The sequence below is a fragment of the Ranitomeya variabilis genome, chromosome 3 (assembly GCF_051348905.1).
Source record: "Ranitomeya variabilis isolate aRanVar5 chromosome 3, aRanVar5.hap1, whole genome shotgun sequence".
Taxonomy (NCBI): domain Eukaryota; kingdom Metazoa; phylum Chordata; class Amphibia; order Anura; family Dendrobatidae; genus Ranitomeya; species Ranitomeya variabilis.
The window spans coordinates 254,134,853-254,159,110 of record NC_135234.1 but is presented as its reverse complement, the minus strand read 5'-3'; the positions used below and the strand labels follow the sequence as shown (position 1 = coordinate 254,159,110).

General features: G+C 43.5%; 1 protein-coding gene across 2 annotated transcripts in view; it reads right to left on the bottom strand.

The window, feature by feature from the left end:
* KIF21B (kinesin family member 21B) overlaps positions 1-24,258 on the bottom strand; it is a 637,471-nt gene that overhangs the window by 165,514 nt on the left and 447,699 nt on the right. For both annotated transcript variants that reach the window (XM_077295392.1, XM_077295391.1), the window contains exon 24: positions 21,755-21,812. In XM_077295392.1, coding sequence (XP_077151507.1) covers positions 21,755-21,812 — 58 coding nt within the window. The remainder of the gene's footprint in view (positions 1-21,754; positions 21,813-24,258) is intronic.

The following is a 24,258-nucleotide window of genomic DNA, read 5'->3' as shown; positions in this document are numbered from 1 at the left end:
GTGCTACGCCAGATGACCTGGCCTCCACAGTCCCCCCTAGTATATAGTCCCATAAGTCTGTATTGTGTTGCACACATGAGCCCCATAAAAAACTGTGTCTATGATGATAATAACTGCACCCAAGTAATTGTGCCACACCAACAGAGGTGTCTGTACTGTCTTGCACACTTGAGCCCTGTGTACACACACACACACCACTGACTTGTGATGTATCCACAATGGTGTCTATATTACACACTTATGCATGTAGAAAAGCCACGGAGACACCATCACGTGTTTCTCAATGCAAGCAATGAATAGCCAGGTCTTTCACCAGGAAGGAACAACCACGGGAAGGGCAGCATCCAATAAAGGAAAACCACCTATGCCAAAACATTGTATCCATCCACAGACAGCTGTTTCGGGGTATTTGCCTCTCATCAGTGTGGAGTAGGAAACTGGCTATTAGGAGCAGTGCCTAGTGAAAAAACTATAAACATATAGGTGAATGACTTCGGGGAGATCAAAACATCCAACACTGCGGAGACACCATCACGTGTTTCTCAACGCAGTGATCCAGAACACTGCCCCCATCCCTGATGGGAAATATGCAAATGCATGTAGAAAAGCTGCGGAGACACCATCATGTGTTTCTCAACGCAAGCAATGAATAGCCAGGTCTTTCACCGGGAAGGAACAACCACGGGAAGGGCAGCATCAGATAAAGGAAAACCACCTATGCCAAAACATGGTATCCATCCACAGACAGCTTTTTTTTTTTTCCTCAGATGGAAAGTTCCACAGTCAGGTAACCAAAACCATAAGGAACTCATCTCCCAAAACAGCGTGCCACATACTTAGTGCCACCGCTATTTCCATCATCATTGGAAAACACAAGACATTTTTTTTATTAACAACCAAAAAAACACCTCAAATATACATTAACAAAATGTTTCCACTTTTTAGTCTTCCAAATTCCCTCTGCATCCACCTCCCCTCTCCTACTCTGATCACACACAAAGCAAAAATACAATTTTCCCAAAATAATTTTTATACAGTTTTTAACCTCAATATCCTTCCTTTTAAACACATATACATTCCTCACATCCCACAAAACCTCTTTTATACATGTCATCATCAACCACAATACTCTCTCCTTTTCCCCACACATACCCAATCCAAACATAAAAAGCTCAAAAGACAACAAATTCACCTCACACAGCTCCTTACACAAACGACCCAGACCTGCAATAACACTTCTATCATACTGGCAATTCCAAAACAAATGCACCACAATCTCACTCCCACCACATCCACTCCTCGGACACCTCTCACTCCTCACTAAACCCCGATTTTTCAGAAACTCCCTCACCGGCAACACCCCATGCAATGACTGCCATACAATCTCACTCTGCCTGTTTGTCATACCATTCACACGTACCTTCTTCCATACTTTCTGCACATCATCCCCTCTTACCATTTTAAAATCTGGCAAGGACAGCCTATGGGCTTGTCCTACAATAATGTCACATTCCATCTCTCTACACTCAATCATCTTATATACAGCTTTCTTCTTTTCTAACAATCTCACATCCACATCACACAGTTCATACTTCACTAAAAATTTGTAAACCCACACATACCACACAGGAACCTAAGAGATCCTAAGATCTCTTTCACGCCATTTCAAACGAAACAAGAAATTTCCAAACAAAAACATGCACATACATGCATACTTCCCATCCATCCTAATCACACCTAATACAAACACCATAATATTCACGCCGAAAAAAACATTCAAATTTGGGAAACCCAGTCCCCCCTTATCCAAACTCTTCATAACAATCTCTCTCCTCGCACGCTCCATACATGAACCCCCAAAAAATACAAACAAAACCCTATTTAATCTTCTAATACACATGTAGCTTGGTGGAAAAACCATCGCAACATACAAAAAAATAGGTAACACAACACTCTTAATAACTAAAATTTTACCAAAAAACTAAGACCCCTCAAACTCCAAAAATTTTACTTACGCTCCACTCTCTCTCTCACATCCACCCAGCTTTCCTCTCCATCCAATTTCTCTGAAAATTTCACACCCAAAACCTTTATCGATCCACTCACCACATTCACTCCAGCATCATCGCTCAGACTCCTCCCCCCAGAATTCTTACACTCACTCTTCTCCCAATTCACTTTAAAAGCAGATGCTCCACAAAAAATAGAAACCAACAACTTCACACGCCGTACCGAACACTCTGAATCACACAGCACACACACCTCATCCATATAGCCACTCATCTTCCACTCTCTCCCCCCACCCCCAGGTACTTGCACACCCCGTATCACCTTATCTTTTCTTAACAGACATAACAAAGGCTCAATTGCGCAAATAAAAACGATAGGGGACAAAGGACACCCCTGCCGAACACCCGAAAATACATTTACTCTCGTCCCCACATTTCCATTCAACAACACACAACTTTAAATATTCTTATACAAACTTCTCACTCTCTCAACAAACTCAGAAGGAAACCCCATCTTCACCAACACACTAAACAAAAAACCATGCACCAATCTATCATACGCCTTCTCAAAATCCAAACTCAACACATACACCCCTTTCTTACGATTCATGCAGTCCCACAAACAATCTCTCAACATACACAAACTTCCATGTATTCGTCTTCCCGGTACCGCACAACATTGCTCCTCACCCACCACACTCCCAACCATGCCACGCATCCTGTTAGCCAAAAGTTTCGCATAAATCTTATAATTAGTGTTGAGCATTCCGATACCGCAAGTATCGGGTATAGGCCGATACTTGCGGTATCGGAATTCCGATACCAAGATCCGATACTTTTGTGGTATCGGGAATCGGTATCGGAACCATATTAATGTGTAAAATAAAGAATTAAAATAAAAAATATTGATATACTCACCTCTCCGACGCAGCCTGGACCTTACCGCTGTGAACCGGCAGCCTTCTTTGCTTAAAATGAGCGCGTTCAGTACCTTCCATGACGTCACGGCTTCTGATTGGTCGCGTGCCGCTCATGTGACCGCCACGCGACCAATCACAAGCCGCAACGTCATCCCTCAGGTCCTAAATTCCCTTCTAGAAAGGTAGACCACTCCTCCTGGTTATCAGAGACAAAGCAGCGTAAGTACTGTTCCAAATTTTGGTTCATACGCTCAGTCTGACCATTTGACTGAGGATGAAACGCTGAAGAATAAAATAACTTGATTCCCAGCCGTGAGCAAAACGCTCTCCAAAATTTTGCCACAAACTGAGACCCCCTATCAGACACGATGTCAGACGGAACCCCATGAAGTCTGACCACCTCCTGCACAAATACTTTGGCCAGAGTCTTAGCGTTAGGCAACGCAGGCAAAGACACAAAGTGCAACATTTTAGAAAACCGATCAACAATCACCAAGATGACCGTGTTTCCATCTGATGAGGGCAAATCAGTGATGAAATCCATGGAGATTTCCGTCCATGGCTTACTAGGTACCTCAAGAGAAAGTAGTGTGCCAACAGGACAGGAGCGGGGCGTCTTGGCCCTAGCGCACGTGGTACAAGCTGACACGTATGAGACCACGTCCTGTCGGATCTTGGGCCACCAAAACCGACGTGACACCAACTCCAAGGTACCTCTAACCCCTGGGTGACCAGCCAGGACAGCATCATGATGCTCCGCCAAAACCTTTAGGCGGAGATGAAGCGGTACAAAAGATTTGTTGATGGGAAGCTCAGATGGTACCTCCTCCTGAGCCTTGGCAATCTCAGCCTCAACCTCGGTAGTGAGAGCCGAAACCACAACACCCTTTTGGAGGATGGGTACTGGATCTTCCCGAGGTTCTCCCCCCGGAAAACACCTGGACAGAGAATCCGCCTTAGTGTTTTTAGACCCCGGTCTGTAAGTGACCACAAAATTGAACCGCGTGAAAAACAATGCCCAGCGAGCCTGCCTGGGGGACAGACGCTTGGCAGACTCCAAACACAGCAGATTCTTATGATCGGTAATAACAGTTACCTGATGTACCGACCCCTCCAAGAAGTGTCGCCATTCCTCAAAGGCCAACTTAATTGCCAACAACTCCCTGTTGCCGATATCGTAGTTACGTTCGGCGGACGACAGTTTCTTGGAGAAATAGGCGCACGGACGTAAACCACTCAAAGATGAGCCTTGAGATAGTACCTCCCCCACACCTACCTCAGACGCATCGACTTCCACAACAAAAGGTTTTGATACGTCTGGCTGCACAAGAATGGAGGCTGAAACAAAACTGTTCTTAAGAAATTCAAATGCGCGCACAGCAGCCTCAGGCCAAACGGAGAAATTGGTACCCTTTTTAGTCATGTCAGTTAGCGGTTTAGCAATGATGGTAAAATCCTTGATAAATTTCCTATAGTAGATAGAAAACCCAAGGAACCGCTGAAGTGCTTTCAGGATATCAGGACGTTCCCAACGCAGCACCGCCTGCACCTTAGCGGCGTCCATTTTAAAACCAGAAGCAGACACAATGTAACCCAAGAAAGGCAACTCTTGAACAGAAAATACACATTTCTCAAGTTTAGCATACAGCTTATTCTCTCTGAGAAGCTGTAACACCTGCCTGACATGATCTAAATGAGTACCACGGTCGCAACAATATATGAGAATGTCATCTAGGTACACGATAACAAATTTCCCCAAAACATGCGAGAACACATCATTGATGAAATGTTGGACCACTGCAGGTGCGTTAGTCAACCCAAACGGCATCACCAAATTTTCAAAATGACCCTCAGGGGTATTAAAAGCCGTCTTCCACTCATCACCTTGACGGACTCTTATGAGGTTGTACGCCCCCCTGAGGTCAAGCTTGGTAAACCACTTAGCACCTGCCACCTGGTTGAACAAATCTGGTATCAGAGGCATAGGGTATGGATTACGAACCGTAATCTGGTTCAACTCCCTGAAATCCAAAAAGGGGCGTAATCTGCCATCTTTCTTCTTCACGAAGAAGAACCCTGCTGCCACCGGCGAGGATGACGGCCTGATGTGCCCTTTGCTCAAGCTTTCAGCAATGTAATCTTTTAACGCTTGTCTCTCCGGACCGGAGATGTTAAACATCCTTGCTTTAGGCAATTTGGCCCCTGGTTTAAACCTGATAGAACAGTCATAAGGACGATGTGGCGGCAACTCTGAACAACCCTTCTCAGAGAACACATCCACAAAATCCTGAAGTGACTCCGGAACGCTTGAAGTCACTGCAGCCACACATGTGGCCAGGCAATTTTCCTGGCAGAACTCGCTCCACCGAATTATGTCCTGAGTTTTCCAGTCAATTACCGGGTTGTGCATAGACAACCAAGGAAAACCCAAAACCACCTGAGCAGGAAGATTCCTGAGCACCTTACATGTAACCCGCTCGGAATGTAGAACTCCAATGTGGAGTTTCACCTCAGCCACAAATTCAGTAATCTCCCCCTGAGAGAGAGGAGCAGCATTGATGGTGACCACGCGGATAGGATGAGACAGTTTTTCAATCCTAAAACCTGATGTGCGCGCAAACTCCTCATCAATGAGATTTGTGGCTGAACCACTATCCACAAAAACAGTAATTGGCAGCTCACTGCCAGCAAAAAAAACCTTAGCAGGGAGCATGCACTGAGAAACCACCATGGAGGATATACATAAGCTCAGACTGGTCTCCTCCACACCCCCAGAGCTTAGAAGTTTTCCGCCGTTGCGTTTTTCTTAGGCAGCAGAGGACAGATGTTAATAAAATGACGAGTTTTACCACAGTAAAAACAGGCTCCCTGCTTCCTGAGCTCAGGGACTGGACGCTTCACATGTGACACCCCTGCGATTTGCATAGGCTCCGTGGGCTCACCTGCAGCAACCTCACGTGAACCTAAACCCTCTCCCATAGGCGGTGTCACATGCTCCCCCTGACGCAAACGGCGATCAATGCGGACAACCAGACTCATGGCGGAATCTAGAGAAGCAGGAGTCTCGTACATCAGAAGGGCTTTTTTAACCCTTCCAGAAATCCCATGTATAAACTGACTCCGCAATGCTGGATCATTCCATTGTGTATCGATCGCCCAGCGACAAAATTCAGAACAGTAATCCTCTGCAACTCGCTCCCCCTGGCGAATAGAGCGTATCTTAGATTCTGCTAGAACCATTTTGTCCGGTTCATCGTAGATTTTCCCAAGAAAGGAAAAAAAACTCTCCACAGAGTCAAATGCAGCAGAATCAGATGGCAAAGAAAACGCCCATGCTTGGGGATCCCCACTCAACAATGACAACACCAGGCCCACACGCTGATCCTCATTACCTGAAGATATCAGGCGCATACGGAAATATAGTTTTGCAAGCTTCACGAAAAGAAACAAATTTACTGCGTTCCCCAGCAAATTTTTCAGGCAAAGGAAATTTAGGCTCAGCAACTCTTCCTGTCGCTCCAGCTTGCACATTAGACACTGCTAGTCCCTGTTGCTGTACTGCCCCCCTTAACTCCGTGACCTGTAGGGACAGCGCCTCCAACTGGCGGGTTATGGAAGTCATGGGATCCATGACAAAACAAAAAAGAAGAAACCCCTTTTTCTTTTTTTTGTGTTGTTGGGCCGATTATAATGTCAGGGAGGGACTAGGTGAGCGAGAGCTAATAACCCGGGCCCCTGCAGTTTCCCTCAGACTAGGGAAATCCTGACTGACCCTCTACCTGGAGTTTACACTGAAGGTGTGCATGTCCAGGCCTCGAACCTCACCCTGTCTCCTGAGCTCAGCCCTAGTCTGAAACCTCCGCCCACCACCCAGTGAAGATGTTATTCCCCAATACCCACAGTTAGCACAGACAAGGATAAAGGAAAATATACACCACGCCGCAGTCACTCAGGAATACACTATAAATGTGCAGGGCAAAATAAATACAAATATAGGAAGGAGTAAATAAGACAAAGGAAAATACACCACCAGCAACGAATCTCCAACCACCAGCTCTCCTCACCAGACCGAGATAACAACGCACAAGACAGAAGCTATAATCGGCGACGCCCAAAGATCAGGAGAACTATTTAAAGGCAGTGGGCATGGATTAGGTAAATTAACCCAGGAACAGCTAGATAAAATCTAGCAGACGCCAATGAGCAAATAGTGGTCAAAAGCGGAATTACCGCTGTCTGTCGGACGACCTGGTCTGAACAGCGTCCGACATGACAAAATCTTCACCCACATCCATCCCTCCCGCCCTCAACTTATACAACACACTCAATCTTGCATTTAAAAAAACAAACCTTTCTCTCTTTGCAGCCGCACACTTGTACCCGAGTTTTTTAAAAAAGCTCTTGGTTTTCCATTTAACCCAATCCCACCATTCACACACATTTCTGAAATCACTCCTGCACCCACACCACTCTGCATAATGTCTTTCATACTCCTCTCTCACCCCCTCCCCGTCCAGCAAACTCACATTCAACTTCCACACACCTTTCCCAGCCACGTCATTAACATGCAAATCCAATTCACACTTCATACACACATGATCCGAAAAAAACACACTCTCCTGTGCATAACTAACAGGAATTAGATTTTTTGAAACAAAACATAAGTCCAATCTAGAGTCCACCCTCCCACTGTCAGAAAAAAACGTATTTAACAACGGAGTTATCTTGCATGCACGCTGCATATCCTTTAAACCAAAATCACTCACCATATCCATTAACACTTTCCCTGACACATCGACATTCACCCTTCCCACATCACAGTTCATATCACCCACTATCACAACAGGCACTCTTCCTGGAATAAAAAACGTAATTTTTTCAAATAAAACTCTATGCTCCTGTTTATCCACAGGCGCATATACATTAATAATGCAAAAACGAACATTTATAAACTCAAAATTAGCCAACACACACCTTCCAACCTCAATCACCATATAATCACACAAACTCACATCATTTCCTTTCACCAAAAAACCCACACCATCATTTTTATTACAGGCACTCCCTGACCACACAGACGCGCCATGAGGCCATTCACTCCCCTTCACACCATCCACAATCCCACATTCCTGCAGACAAAAAATTCCTGCATTTTGGGTTGCAAAAAAATCCAAAATGGCCACCCGCCGCAACCTGTTTTTAAAAACCCTCAAATTTTGTGATATGATTACAAAACCCATCACATACACAGAAACAAAAAATACTAAAAAACAACCTACAAACATGACATTACTCAACTTACATGAAAAACACAAAAAAACAAAAAACATTTTTAAAGGCAAATGCTATATACAAAAACACCTAGCTACTGAAATAATAGCACATAACTACACAGCACCGCCACTGTCCTCCTCCACCATCTGCGCTGAGCAGCTTTCAGAGCCACTGACCTCCATACACTCCTCCACACGCGTCTTCTTCTGCCCAACCTTCCTCTGGGGCCTCCACCTTCACAAACCTCAGAGTCACAGATTTCCCCACCACCCTCCCTGGGACACTTTCGACCTCCAGGCTCCTCTTCTGAGGAAAAAACGCCAATGTTTCTTGGGTCAGACTCAGGAATCAAAGACGCAGCCATCTCCTCCGCCCCAGAAGTGTCAAAATCCATCAAAACACCCAACTCCTCTGCTTTGGTAACGGGCCTCCTTTTTTTTCTCCATGAGCCCAAACAGAGGCTCCACCCGCACTCCCTCCAGGCAGGGGTCACCATCATGGCTTCTGAACCACTCAAAGACAGTTAGACAGCAAGGCTCACTCACAAAGGTAACGTCATATATACCTTGGTTGTGAAATTCATTCACACTGAAAATATCAGTCTGATGAGCTCCAGCCTTTCCCTCCAGCAGGTCAAGAACCACATACACCACGTTATTTTTGGCACCATCCTCCACGACCACACTAATTGTATTCTTAATAAACATCTTCAGTCTTCACTGCCGATACGAATACCGCAGAAGAAAATTAGCAGCACACTGCAAAGAAATACTCGACCCCTCTGACCGCTGTTTCGGGGTATTTGCCCCTCTCATCTGCCCCCTAGTCTTTTCACTAGGCACTGCTCCTAATAGCCAGTTTCCTACTCCACACTGATGAGGGGCAAATACCCCGAAACAGCTGTCTGTGGATGGATACCATGTTTTGGCATAGGTGGTTTTCCTTTATTGGATGCTGCCCTTCCCGTGGTTGTTCCTTCCTGGTGAAAGACCTGGCTATTCATTGCTTGCGTTGAGAAACACGTGATGGTGTCTCCGCGGCTTATCTACATGCATTTGCATATTTCCCATAAGGGATGGGGGCAGTGTTCTGGATCACTGCGTTGAGAAACACGTGATAGTGTCTCCGCAGTGTTGGATGTTTTGATCTCCCCGAGGTCATTCATCCTTATGTTTATAGTCTTTTCACTAGGCACTGCTCCTAATAGCCAGTTTCCTACTCCACACTGATGAGGGGCAAATACCCCGAAACAGCTGTCTGTGGATGGATACCATGTTTTGGCATAGGTGGTTTTCCTTTATTGGATGCTGCCCTTCCCGTGGTTGTTCCTTCCCGGTGAAAGACCTGGCTATTCATTGCTTGCGTTGAGAAACACGTGATGGTGTCTCCGCGGCTTTTCTACATGCATTTGCATATTTCCCATCAGGGATGGGGGCAGTGTTCTGGATCATCACTGCGTTGAGAAACACGTGATGGTGTCTCAGCAGTGTTGGATGTTTTGATCTCCCCGAGGTCATTCACCCTTATGTTTATATTATATTACACACTTAGGCACAACTATGTGAATAAGTCTCAAGTGTGCAACATAACACAGACACCGTTGTGAATAGGGCACAAGACACAACTATGCAAGTCCCGCACTACACTTTGTACTACCTGTGATAGCGCTCGTCTAGACAATGAAAAAGCACCAATGAAAATCAGACTTGTGAATGAGCCTTAATAGTGCCATCGTTAGACACAATTGTGTATAGATTTATGTCTTGCACTATATTCACGACTGTGTGTGCTGTGTTGCACACTAGAGACAGTTGTGTCTGTGTCCAACACAATAGACACTATTGTGGATACCGCACAAGTCAGGCAAAATAAAACGCACAGAATTGTGTATTATGCTAGACAATACAGATGCACAATCATAAATACGGCACTTTACACACAGTTGTGTGTTCGCCTTAGTTATAATGCTATCATCGCACACAATTGTGTATAGTGTTGGAGTTGTATAATTGTGTTGTGTGCCGTATCCACTATGGTGTGTATTGTGCGGCACTACTGCTGTATACTATATACAGTATGTTATGTAGGTGATACTGTGATTATTCACAGCAGTCTATCTATATTACAGCAGCTGCTGTGAATAATTGCAGTATCACCTATATATTCTATATATAACGGTTGCAGTATCACCCATATGATGTATACAGATTGCTCTATATACATTATGTTGGTGATACTGCTACTGCTGTATATACATTTTGTAGGTGATACTGCAATTATGCACAGCAGTTGCTGTAATACAGATAGACTCCTGTGTATAATTGCAGTGTCACCTAAGTAACATATATACAGCAGTCACAGTATTACCTATATAATGTAAATACACCAATCTTTATACATTATATAGGTATACTGCTATATATACATTATATAAGTGATACTGCCACTATACATAGCAGTTGCAGTATCACCTATATAATGTGTATATACAGTGGTCTCAATGTGATATATATTCAGCAGTTGCGGTGTCTCCTATATGATATATATTGGTGTCTTCTATGTGATGTATGCATCATAATATAGTATAATACTGTCTTAATTATAACGTAGAGTTGTGTGTGTGTATATAGTGTAGAGCTGTTCATATAGTATATTTCTGTGTATATAGTATAGAATCCACTCTATATACACTGGCACATCTCTACACTATATACTATGTACACAGCTCCACTCTGTATTTCTCACCACAGTATATAGTGTGGAGCTGTGTACATTGTGTATACTCCTCCTGTCCAGTATACATGGTGCAAATATAAGTATCTGCTCTAAGTGTGTATGTGTATATATGAAAATAAGAAGCACTCCAATTAATTGTGGAAGGTGGTGGACTCTTTATTAGCCCATGTGGCAACGTTTCAGATCCCTAACTGAACATTTCTCTGCTATGGAATTGAAATGTTGCCAAATGGGCTAATAAAGAGTCCTCCACTTTTCTCTCATTTAATCGGTGTGCTGATTATGTTCTTTTTTATAAATACCTTTGATTTAAGGGTGTGTGTCCTAAAAGGATTTCACCCTCTGCTTAATTTTTGGTGGTGCTCAGTTATGACACATATATTAGGACTGACATCACAACTCGGTTAAAGCTGGCAAGTGCCGGAGTCCACAAGCCGTCGGGGACATGGCACTCTATGGGGCTTGTAAGTCGTGGAGCTCCAGTGCCAGTGCTGACACAGTTGAAAACAATGATGAGAGAGGGAACCATCCACTTATGCTCCCTCTCCCATCATTCCCCCTCTGTGTCTGAGCTTTGAGACGGCTTAGCGCGGAGGGTGCAATTACATCACTACAGCGCACCCTTTGTGCTGAGCAGTGCGAAGGGTCAGAAAATGCTGAGGAGACCAGAGTAGCGGGGTACAGGGAGAAGTGAGTATTTGATTTTTTTTTATGTATGGCGTATATAGGGCCCATTATACTGAATGAAGTAATATTTGGGGCCCATGATACTGTATGGAGCATTATGCGGGCCCATTATACTTTATGCATGAATATATGTTGCCCATAATACTGTATGGAGGACTATGTGGTGCCCATAATACCGTATGGAGGACTATGTGGTGCCCAAAATACTGTATGGAGGACTATGTGGTGCCTATGATACTGTATGGAGGGTTATAAGGTGCCTATAATACTGTATGGAAGGTAATATGGTGCCCATAATATTGTATGGAGGACTATGTGGTGCCCATAATACTGTATCGAGGACTATGTGGTGCCCAAAATACTGTATGGAGAACTATGTGGTGCCCAAAATACTATATGGAGGACTATGTGGTGCCTATAATACTGTATGGAGGGTTATATGGTGCCTATAATACTGTATGGAGGGTTATATGGTGCCCATAATACTGTATGGAGGGTTATATGGTGCCCATAATACTGTATGGAGGACTATGTGGTGCCCAAAATACTGTATGGAGGACTATGTGGTGCCTATGATACTGTATGGAGGGTTATATGGTGCCTATAATACTGTATGGAGGGTTATATGGTGCCCATAATACTGTATGGAGGACTATGCAGTGCCCATAATTCTGCATGGAGGACTACGTGGTGCCCATAATTCTGTATGGAGGACTATACTGTCTGCACTCACTCTGTGTGTCACTCTGTGTGACTGCAGACTTTTGAACCCCCCCAGGACACGCACTGTGCGCTGCGAAGATTCACCAGTTTCTGAGCTATTGTAGAATTTACAATAGATATTGCTCATGTAATGTAAGAAGTGAAATCTTTGGCATTGTACTATACCTATATTTCCCTGTACATCATATATAAGTATCTGTTTTCATCCAGGAGAGTGGGACAATTTTTTCCTCACTTGTCGTCCGTTTGAGATCAGTTTTTTTTCTGAGCAGTTATTAATCTTTTACAGGATCATTTACAACTCCCTATGTTGCAGTATTGTAATGTAACCGTAAATATTGGATGTTATACTGAGGTATCCAATTTTTTTTCTCCCACCCATAGACTTGAATGGGTGAGTCTCATTCAATTGCAGAGACTCATGATATGATTTTTTTCTCACACCGAATCAGTTTGAGAAAAAGAATGTTTCTCTGCCCGGCCTCATTGTATAACATCGGTCAGTGTGCTATCTGATAAAAAATCACACCTGATTTATACACTTCTTTGCACGAGCATGGGACTACTGGATTGTCATTATTGGTTTATTATTGTCTACATTCCTATAAATGTAATAAAAATAAGTCATGAAAAACCTGTTTAAGTTATCTCAAATTTGGAAGTTCTCCCCTATCTTCTTTATAGGGGATGACTTTCTGTTTGTTGTGGATCTTATTGCGGGGACCCCCATGATCCTGGGAAATGTAGCTTTAAAGAGCACCATGTAAATGGAGCTGTGGTCGTTTATAAACACTGCGGCGCCATTCACATGTAGCTCTTCAAATATCTCCTATATAGTGATGAGGGACATTAAAAATTATAGCAAAAATTCACTGATCTGGGGTTGCGATTGTCATTGTATTACACCCGAAATACTCCAATGAAAGTTTATGGGTGCAAGAAAAACTTACACACCATATGGACCATCAGTATGACTTGCGAGAAATACGCACCGGTGTCCTTTAGAAAAGCCGGCAAGTCAGTGCGGTGTAATGTAAAATCACACTGACAGGTTAAAATAGAATGGATAAAATAAATGTCTACATATAGTATATATATATATATATATATATATATATATATATATATATATATATACACAGTATACACTCACCGGCCACTTTATTAGGTACACCATGCTAGTAACGGGTTGGACCCCCTTTTGCCTTCAGAACTGCCTCAATTCTTCGTGGCATAGATTCAACAAGGTGCTGGAAGCATTCCTCAGAGATTTTGGTCCATATTGACATGATGGCATCACACAGTTGCCGCAGATTTGTCGGCTGCACATCCCAAAGATGCTCCATACAAGGCAGGATGGATCCATGCTTTCATGTTGTTTACGCCAAATTCTGACCCTACCATCCGAATGTCGCAGCAGAAATCGAGACTCATCAGACCAAGCAACGTTTTTCCAATCTTCTACTGTCCAATTTCGATGAGCTTGTACAAATTGTAGCCTCAGTTTCCTGTTCTTAGCTGAAAGGAGTGGTACCCGGTGTGGTCTTCTGCTGCTGTAGCCCATCTGCCTCAAAGTTCGACGCACTGTGCGTTCAGAGATGCTCTTAGGCCTACCTTGGTTGTAACGGGTGGCGATTTGAGTCACTGTTGCCTTTCTATCAGCTCGAACCAGTCTGCCCATTCTCCTCTGACCTCTGGCATCAACAAGGCATTTCCGCCCACAGAACTGCAACTCACTGGATTTTTTTTCTTTTTCGGACCATTCTCTGTAAACCCTAGAGATGGTTGTGCGTGAAAATCCCAGTAGATCAGCAGTTTCTGAAATACTCAAACCAGCCCTTCTGGCACCAACAACCATGCCACGTTCAAAGGCACTCAAATCACCTTTCTTCCCCATACTGATGCTCAGTTTGAACTGCAGGAGATTGTCTTGACCATGTCTACATGCCTAAATGCACTGAGTTGCCGCCATGTGATTGGCTGATTAGAAATTAAGTGTTAACAAGAAGTTGGACAGGTGTACCTAATAAAGTGGCCGGTGAGTGTATATACAGTACAGACCAAAAGTTTGGACACACCTTCTCATTTAAAGATTTTTCTGTATTTTCAAGTGCAGTGGCAAAAACCATCAAGCGCTACAAAGAAACTGGCTCACATGAGGACCGCCCCAGGAAAGGAAAACATCTGCTTCTGAGGATAAGTTTTTCTGAGTCACCAGCCTCAGAAATCGCAGGTAAACAGCAGCTCAGATTAGAGACCAGGTCAATGCCACACAGAGTTCTAGCAGCAGACACATCTCTACAACAATTGTTAAGAGGAGACTTTGTGCAGCAGGCCTTCATGGTAAAATAGCTGCAAGGACAGGCAACAAGCAGAAGAGATTTGTTTCGGCTAAAGAACACAAGGAATGGACATTAGTCCAGTGGAAATCTGTTCTTTGGTCTGATGAGTCCAAATTTGAGATTTTTGGTTCCAACCACTGTGTCTTTGTGCGACGCAGAAAAGGTGAACGGATGGACTCCATATGCCTGGCTCCCACTGTGAAGCATGGAGGAGGAGGTGTGATGGTGTGGGGGTGCTTTGCTGGTGACACTGTTGGGGATTTATTCAAAATTAAAGGCATACTGAACCAGCATGGCTACCACAGCATCTTGCAGTGGCATGCTATTCCATCCGGTTTGCATTTAGTTGGACCATCATTTATTTTTCAACAGAACAATGAGCCCAAACACACCTCCAGGCTGTGTAAGGGCTATTTGACCAAGAAGGAGAGTGATGGGGTGCTACGCCAGATCAGATGACCTGGCCTCCACAGTCACCAGACCTGAACCCAATCGAGATGGTTTGGGGTGAGCTGGACCGCAAAGTGAAGGCAAAAGGGCCAACAAGTGCTAAGCATCTCTGGGAACTCCTTCAAGATTGCTGGAAGACCATTCCTGGTGACTACCTCTTGAAGCTCATCAAGAGACTGCCAAGAGTGTGCACAGCGGTCATCAAAGCAAAAGGTGGCTACTTTGAAGAACCTGGAATATAAGACATAATTTTAGTTGTTTCACACTTTTTTGTTAAATATATAATTCCACATGTGTTAATTCATAGTTTTGATGCCTTCAGTGTGAATGTACAATTTTCAGTCATGAAAATACAGAAAAATCTTTAAATGAGAAGGTGTGTCAAAACTTTTGGTCTGTACTGTATATATATATATATATATATATATATATATATATATATATATATATATACAGTATATATATATATATATATATATATATATATATATATATACTGCTCAAAAAAATAAAGGGAACACTTAGACAACAGAATATAACTCCAAGTTAATCAAACTTCTGTGAAATCAAACTGTCCACTTAGGAAGCAACACTGTTTGACAATCAATTTCACATGCTGTTGGGCAAATGGAATAGACAACAGATGGAAATTATTGGCAATTATCAAGACACACTTAATAAAGAAGTGGTTCTGCGGGTGGGGACCACAGACCACATCTCAGTACCAATGCTTACTGGCTGATGTTTTGGTCACTTTTGAATGTTGGTTGTGCTTTCACACTCGTGGTAGCATAAGACGGACTCTAGGACTCTACAGCCCACACAAGTGGCTCAGGTAGTGCAGCTCATCCAGGATGGCACATCAATGCGAGCTGTGGCAAGAAGGTTTGCTATATCTGTCAGCATAGTGTCCAGAGGCTGGAGGCACTACCAGGAGACAGGCCAGTACACCAGGAAACGTGGAGGGGGCCATAGGAGGGCAACAACCCATGCAGAAGGACCGCTACCTCAGCCTTTGTGCAAGGAGGAACAGGAGGAGCACTGCCAGAGCCCTGAAAATTGACCTCCAGCAGGCCACAAATGTGCATGTGTCTGTACAAATGGTTAGAAACCAACTCCATGAGGATGGTCTGAGTGCCCAACATCCACAGATGGGGGTTGTGCTCACAGCAGAACACAGAACACCAGGATAGGCAAATTAGTCACTGGGCCCTGTGCTCCTCACAGATGAAAGCAGGTTCACACTGAGCAAATGTGACAGATGTGACAGAGTCTGGAAACGCCATGGAGAGCAACCTGCTGCCTGCAACATCCTTCAGCATGACTGATGACCGGTTTGGCAGTGGGTCAGTAATGGTGTGGAGTGGCATTTCTTTGGAGGGCCGCACAGCCCTACATGTGCTCGCCAGAGGCAGCCTGATTGTCATTAGGAACCAAGATGAGATCCTAAGACCCCTTGTGAGACCATATGCTGGTGCGGTTGGCCCTGGGTTCATCCTAATGCAGGACTATGCCAGACCTCATGTGGCTGGAGTGTGTCAGCAGTTCCTGCAAGATGAAGGCATTGAAGCTATGGACTGGCCCACCCATTCCCCAGACCTGAATCAGATTGAATACATCTGGGACATCATGTCTCGCACCATCCACCAATGGCACGTTGCACCACAGGCTGAATGAGGCTGAATGAGGGGCCCAAACATCCATTGTTTGCCACGCTGTCAAAATCATTACCACCAGTCAGACAGCTGCTGTTCCCACGCTGTCAAATGACAGTATGAGCCCGCAGCTGTGATCAAAGTAAATAGTTTACCTCAGGTCACTGGTGTCAGCTGATGGGACTACTGCTCCCATCAGCCTACATGTTCTGCCATTAATAACAGCGAGAGCAGGTGGCAGCTGATGGGAGGCTGCAACACCATTAAGCAAGATGCTAGTAAACAAAAAATACCATGAAGACCAAGGAGATCTTTAAACAATTCAGGGACCATGATGTTGAGAAGTACAAGTTAGGGTTGGGTTATAAAAAAATATCCCAATCTCTGATGATCCCCCGGAGCACCATCAAATTCATTATCATCAAATGGAAAGAACATGGTACCACAACAAACCTGTCAAAAGAGGGCTGCCCACCAAAACTCTCAGCCCGGGCAGGGAGGTCAATAAACCCCTTTCTGACCTTGGACGGGATAGTACGTCCGAGGTCAGATACCGCGCTTTGATGCAAGCCTCCAGTGGTGAGCCCGCATCAAAGCCGGGACATGTCAGCTGTTTTGAACAGCTGACATGTGCCCGCAATAGCGGCTGGTGAAATCGTGATTCACCCGCTGCTATTAACTAGTTAAATGCCACTGTCAAACGCAGACAGCGGCATTTAACCAGCGCTTCCGGCCGGGCGGCCGGAAATGAGCACATCGCTGACCCCCGTCACATGATCGGGGGTCAGCGATGCTTCTGTATAGTAACCATGGAGGTCCTTGAGACCTCTATGGTTACTGATCCCTGATAGCTGTGAGCGCCATCCTGTGGTCGGCGCTCCTAGCACACCTGCATTTCTGCTGCATAACAGCGATCTGATGATCGCTGCTATGTAGCAGAGCCGATCGCGTTGTGCCAGCTTCTAGCCTCCTATAGAGGCTATTGAAGCATGGCAAAAGTTAAAAAAAAAAAAGTTAAAAAAAATGTGAAAAAAATAAAAAATATATAAAAGTTTAAATCACCCCCCCTTTCGCCCCATTAAAAATAAATCAATTTAAAAAAAATCAAACCTACACATATTTGCTATCGCCGAGTTCAGAATCGCCCAATCAATAAAAAAAAGCACTAACCTGATCGCTAAACAGCGTAGCAAGAAAAAAATTTGAAACGCCAGAATTACTTTTTTTTGGTCGCCGCGACATTGCATTAAAATGCAACGGGCGATCAAAAGAACGTATCTGCACCAAAATAGTATCATTAAAAACGCCAGCTCGGCATGCAAAAAATAAGCCCTCAACCGACCCCAGATCATGAAAAATGGAGACGCTATGGGTATCGGAAAATGGTTCAATTTTTTTTTTTAGCAACGTTTGGAATTTTTTTTCACCACTTAGATAAAAAATAACCTAGTCATGTTAGGTGTTTATGAACTTGTAATGACCTGGAGAATCATAATGGCAGGTCAGTTTTAGCATTTAGTGAACCTAGCAAAAAAGCCAAACAAAAAACAAGTGTGGGACTGCACTTTTTTTGCAATTTCACAGAATTTTTTTCCTGTTTTCTATTACACAACATGCTAGCTAAAACCAATGATGTCGTTCAAAATTACAACTTGTTTCGCAAAAAATAAGCCCTCACATGGCCATATTGACAGAAAAATAAAAAAAGTTATGGCTCTGGGAAAGAGGGGAGCGAAGGAACACGGAAAAACGGAAAATCCCAAGGTCATGAAGGGGTTAATGAGAGAGGCAGCACAGAGACCAAAGGTAACTCTGAAGAGGAGCTGCAGAGCTCCAGACCATAATAAGATGTACACTCCATAGAGGTGGCTTTATGGAATAGTGAGCAGAAAAAATCCTTTACTTACTAAAAATTGTAAGGCTTATTTTGAGTATGCCAAAAGACATGTGGGAGATTCCCCAAATGCATGGAAGAAGGTGCTGTGGTCAGAAGAAACCAAAACTGAACTTTTTGTCCACCAAGGTAAACGCTATACTTGGCGCAAAACCAATACAGCTTACCACCTCAAGAACAGCATCCTCACAGTGAAACGTGGTGGTGGCAACATCATGCTGTGGGGATGTTTTTTTGGAACAGGCACAGGGAAAATGATCTGAGTCCAGGGGCAAAGTGATGGTGCAAAATATAGGGGTATTCTTGAGCAAAACCTGTTTCAGTCTGTCAGTGATTTGAAACCTGGACAGAGGTTCACCTTCCAACAAGACAATGACCCAAAGCATACTGCTAAAGCAACACTTGAGTGGTTTAAGAGAAAATGTGTAAATGTTTTGGAGTGGTTTAATCAAAGCCCAGACCTTAATCCAATTGAGAAACTGTGGTCAGACTTGAAGATTGCTGTTCACCAGAGGAAACCATCTAAGGCCGGTTTCACACGTCAGTGTCTCCAGTACATGAGGTGACAGTTTCCTCACGTACTGGAGACACTGACACACGTAGACCCATTAAAATCAATGCATCTGTGCAGATGTCATTGATTTTTTGCGGACCGTGTCTCCGTGTGCCAAACACGGAGACATGTCAGTGTTCGTGGGAGCGCACGTATTACACGGACCCATTAAAGTCAATGGGTCCGTGTAAAACACGGACCTCACACGTATGTTCTCCGTGTGCGGTCCCTGTGGCGTGCAGGAGACAGCGCTACAGTAAGCGCTGTCCCCCCCACATGGTGCTGAAGCCGCGATTCATATCTTCTGTGCAGCAGCGTTTGCTGCATAGAAGATATGAATAATAGTGTTTAAATGAAAGATCTACCTGTCTGCCGCCCCCCCCCACCCCCTGTGCGCCCCCCCGCTGTTCAGAAAATACTCACCCGCTCCCACGTTGGCTGTCGCTGCTTCCTGGTCTGGCTGCGGCTTCTACTGTATGCGGTCACGTGGGGCCGCTCATTTACAATCATGAATAGTCGGCTCCGCCCCTATGGGAGGTGGAGCCGCCTATTCATGACTGTAAATGAGCGGCCCCACGTGACCGCATACAGTGGAAGCCGCGGCCAGACCAGGAAGGAGCGACAGCCAACGAGGGATGCGGGTGAGTATTTTCTGAACAGCGGGGGGCGCACAGGGGGTGGGGGGGCGCACAGGGGGTGGGAGGGCGGCGGACACATAGATCTTTTATTTAAACACTATTATTCATATCTTCTATGCAGCAAACGCTGCTGCACAGAAGATATGAATCGCGGCTTCAGCACAATGCAGGGGACAGCGCTAAACTTTAGCGCTGTCTCCTGCACGCTCCGTGTGGTACCCACTCGCCACACGGGTGGCACACGTGTGCCGCACGTATGGCCTACGTGAGCTCACGGGCACACGGACACGGATAACTCCGGTACCGATTTTTTCCGGTACCGGAATTATCTGGACGTGTGGGACAGCCCTAACTTGAAGCATTTTTTCCTTGAGGAATGGACAAAAATCCCAGTGGCAGGATGTTGAAAGCTGATAGAGACTTATTTAAAGCAACTTGCAGCTGTAATTGCCGCAAAAAGAGGTTCTACAAAGTACTGACTTTAGAGCAGTGAATAGTTATGCACACTGAAGTTATTTTGTCTATTTGTTGTTTGCTTCACAATAAAAAGAAAACCAAAATGTTCACAGATGTTGGTATGTTCTTTACATGAACTGATCCAAACCCTAAAAAAACCTGTGAAATTCCAGGTTGTGAGGTAGCAAAATAAGAAAAATGGCAAAGGGGTGAATACGTTTGCAAGCCACTGTATGTGTGTACATAAGTGCAAATCACCCCATTTCTCAGATAACCAGTTAGACTGGTGTGCATATTTTGTCTCCTTGGAAGGGAGACCTGGATTCTCTTTTGGAGAGACTCTGTGAGCCTGATGAGTCTCTGGCATGGCAAATTAATTTAGGAATGATGGGACAGCTATGTAACAACTCTATGGGAGATCCCTTTATACTGCTTTTTCATTCAGTCTCACCTCTTCTACATGTTATAACTCTGATAGAATTAAGATGTACATTTTTCATTGGTTAGTACAAGACATGATAAAATCGATCCACTGTGAATTAGCTTACAGTAGAATTTCTTGAAATTTGCATGTCATGGAAAATTCAAACAATTTGCAATTTGATTTGTGCAGATCACCAAAAAAATACCTGGTGATATTTTACACACTGCAACAGCCAGAAATTGGGCTCACGGAACCTCAGGTGTGGCTATGGGCTTCCACATAATGCCTTGCTGCCATTATTTCACGTGAATTACATAGCTTATTGCAACCAATCATTGGAAACTATTAATGCTATTATAAAAAAAAATAATGCTTGAAAAGCAACAGCAATTTTATGTTTTACAGACTAGGGTGAGGAAGCTCAGAGCGTGTCCGATTTATCCGGTCATGTAAGCGAGTCCTAAAAGTTATATTTATTTCTGTGGACTGTTTAATCCTGCTAAAGTATTACTCTTAAAGATACATGGGGCTTTGAACTGCGCTAATTAGAAGTGTGAACATGAGGAAGATGCTGCTAACCAAATCTGCAGGCTCACTGTACCTCAAAATATGTTTTGCTTTCATTTTTGTTGTGGGTCCAGAGAGCCTGCAGGTTCTGTGTTGATGTTTAATGATCTCCACATGCACATGTCACTTTTTGTACACTATGTCATGGTCTTATGCTTTATACTGTATATGTTGCCTATTTGGCTTATGTGTAGTCTATTATGTCCAATCATAGTTCCATCTTGATAGATATAAGTTTGTGCGTATGTATCCAAAGTATCCCTGGCTCACTTTTTTGGTGTGAGTGTCCACACCTTTTTATGTCTTTTATATATTCTTTTATGATCTTTTAATCAATTCACTTTCTGATAATAATGAGTTTCAAAAATACATTTACCTTTATGGAAAAAACAGCAATAACAAAAGACATGGATATTTAGTTCTTACCTTCCACTTAAAGTCATCATGACTATTGGAGCCTTTCATTGAGAAAGATTGAGATGCACTAAAATAAAGAAAGTTTAGATTAATAATAATATTTGCAGTAATAAAAGCACATTATTCCCATATTCCCAAATTTTAACATGCCTTGTAAAACATTACAATTTGTTGCATACTTTAATTTTCCATTTATAAAGTAATAAAATTATTTTAACCTAAAAATGTTCTAGCACGCCAATCTTTTACGGTAAATCTCTTCTGTTGGCAATGACAAAGATGTGGACTTACATACAGTGGGGCAAAAAAGTATTTAGTCAGTCAGCAATAGTGCAAGTTCCACCACTTAAAAAGATGAGAGGCGTCTGTAATTTACATCATAGGTAGACCTCAACTATGGGAGACAAACTGAGAAAAAAAAATCCAGAAAATCACATTGTCTGTTTTTTTATCATTTTATTTGCATATTATGGTGGAAAATAAGTATTTGGTCAGAAATAAACAATCAAGATTTCTGGCTCTCACAGACCTGTAACTTCTTCTTTAAGAGTCTCCTCTTTCCTCCACTCATTACCTGTAGTAATGGCACCTGTTTAAACTTGTTATGAGTATAAAAAGACATCTGTGCACACCCTCAAACAGTCTGACTCCAAACTCCACTATGGTGAAGACCAAAGAGCTCTCAAAGGACACCAGAAACAAAATTGTAGCCCTGCACCAGGCTGGGAAGACTGAATCTGCAATAGCCAACCAGCTTGGAGTGAAGAAATCAACAGTGGGAGCAATAATTAGAAAATGGAAGACATTCAAGACCTCTGATAATCTCCCTCGACCTGGGGCTCCACGCAAAATCCCACCCCGTGGGGTCAGAATGATCACAAGAACGGTGAGCAAAAATCCCAGAACCACGCGGGGGGACCTAGTGAATGAACTGCAGAGAGCTGGGACCAATGTAACAAGGCCTACCATAAGTAACACACTACGCCACCATGGACTCAGATCCTGCAGTGCCAGACGTGTCCCACTGCTTAAGCCAGTACATGTCCGGGCCCGTCTGAAGTTTGCTAGAGAGCATTTGGATAATCCAGAGGAGTTTTAGGAGAATGTCCTATGGTCTGATGAAACCAAACTGGAACTGTTTGGTAGAAACACAACTTGTCGTGTTTGGAGGAAAAAGAATACTGAGTTGCATCCATCCAACACCATATCTACTGTAAAGCATGGTGGTGGAAACATCATGCTTTGGGGCTGTTTCTCTGCAAAGGGGCCAGGACGACTGATCCGGGTACATGAAAGAATGAATGGGGCCATGTATCGTGAGATTTTGAGTGCAAACCTCCTTCCATCAGCAAGGGCATTGAAGATGAAACGTGGCTGGGTCTTTCAACATGACAATGATCCAAAGCACACCGCCAGGACAACGAAGGAGTGGCTTCGTAAGAAGCATTTCAAGGTCCTGGAGTGGCCTAGCCAGTCTCCAGATCTGAACCCTATAGAAAACCTTTGGAGGGAGTTGAAAGTCCGTGTTGCCAAGCGAAAAGCCAAAAACATCACTGCTCTAGAGGAGATCTGCATGGAGGAATGGGCCAACATACCAACAACAGTGTGTGGCAACCTTGTGAAGACTTACAGAAAACGTTTGACCTCTGTCATTGCCAACAAAGGATATATTACAAAGTATTGAGATGAAATTTTGTTTCTGACCAAATACTTATTTTCCACCATAATATGCAAATAAAATGATAAAAAAACAGACAATGTGATTTTCTGGATTTTTTTTTCTCAGTTTGTCTCCCATAGTTGAGGTCTACCTATGATGTAAATTACAGACGCCTCTCATCTTTTTAAGTGGTGGAACTTGCACTATTGCTGACTGACTAAATACTTTTTTGCCCCACTGTATACATTGCTGAGAATATGCAGCTCGTTGTGAAAATTGAAGACAGGTGCATGTGTATCAAGTATAACCTACAAACCAAGCACTCTGTATATGCTAAGATATAGGCAAACATTGAATATATGACATTTAAAGTGCATTACTGCTATATAGAACATATGAATACAAATAAATGAAGGTGCCTACTGCATAAATTGGCCAATTCCTGTGTGTTCCCCCCAAGACATTTCTCTAGAAGGACCCAAACCTATTCGTCAAATATGCCTTTTCGGTGCTAAATGCGTACGCAACTCATCAAGTATTATCTATAATTTTATCCTGTTAATCTTGGTGATCCATAGGGAAAAGTTAGTTACCCAATTTTAAAACATTAAGGACTTAGTAATGCCAAGTATGTTAATTTTTTTAATATTTTTTTCGGGGGGGATTTTTTTTTTTACATTTTGTTCATGGGGAAACTGGACTTCTATGTAATACAGCCCTGATCCTGTCACTGATCTTGTGGGTGTACTGACAGCACCCACAGAATCAGCCTGATAAAATTTTTTGTCACGAAGTCAGAAATAGTACCTGACTGACTGCTATTCACATCTATTCACAGTTACACTATCATCCT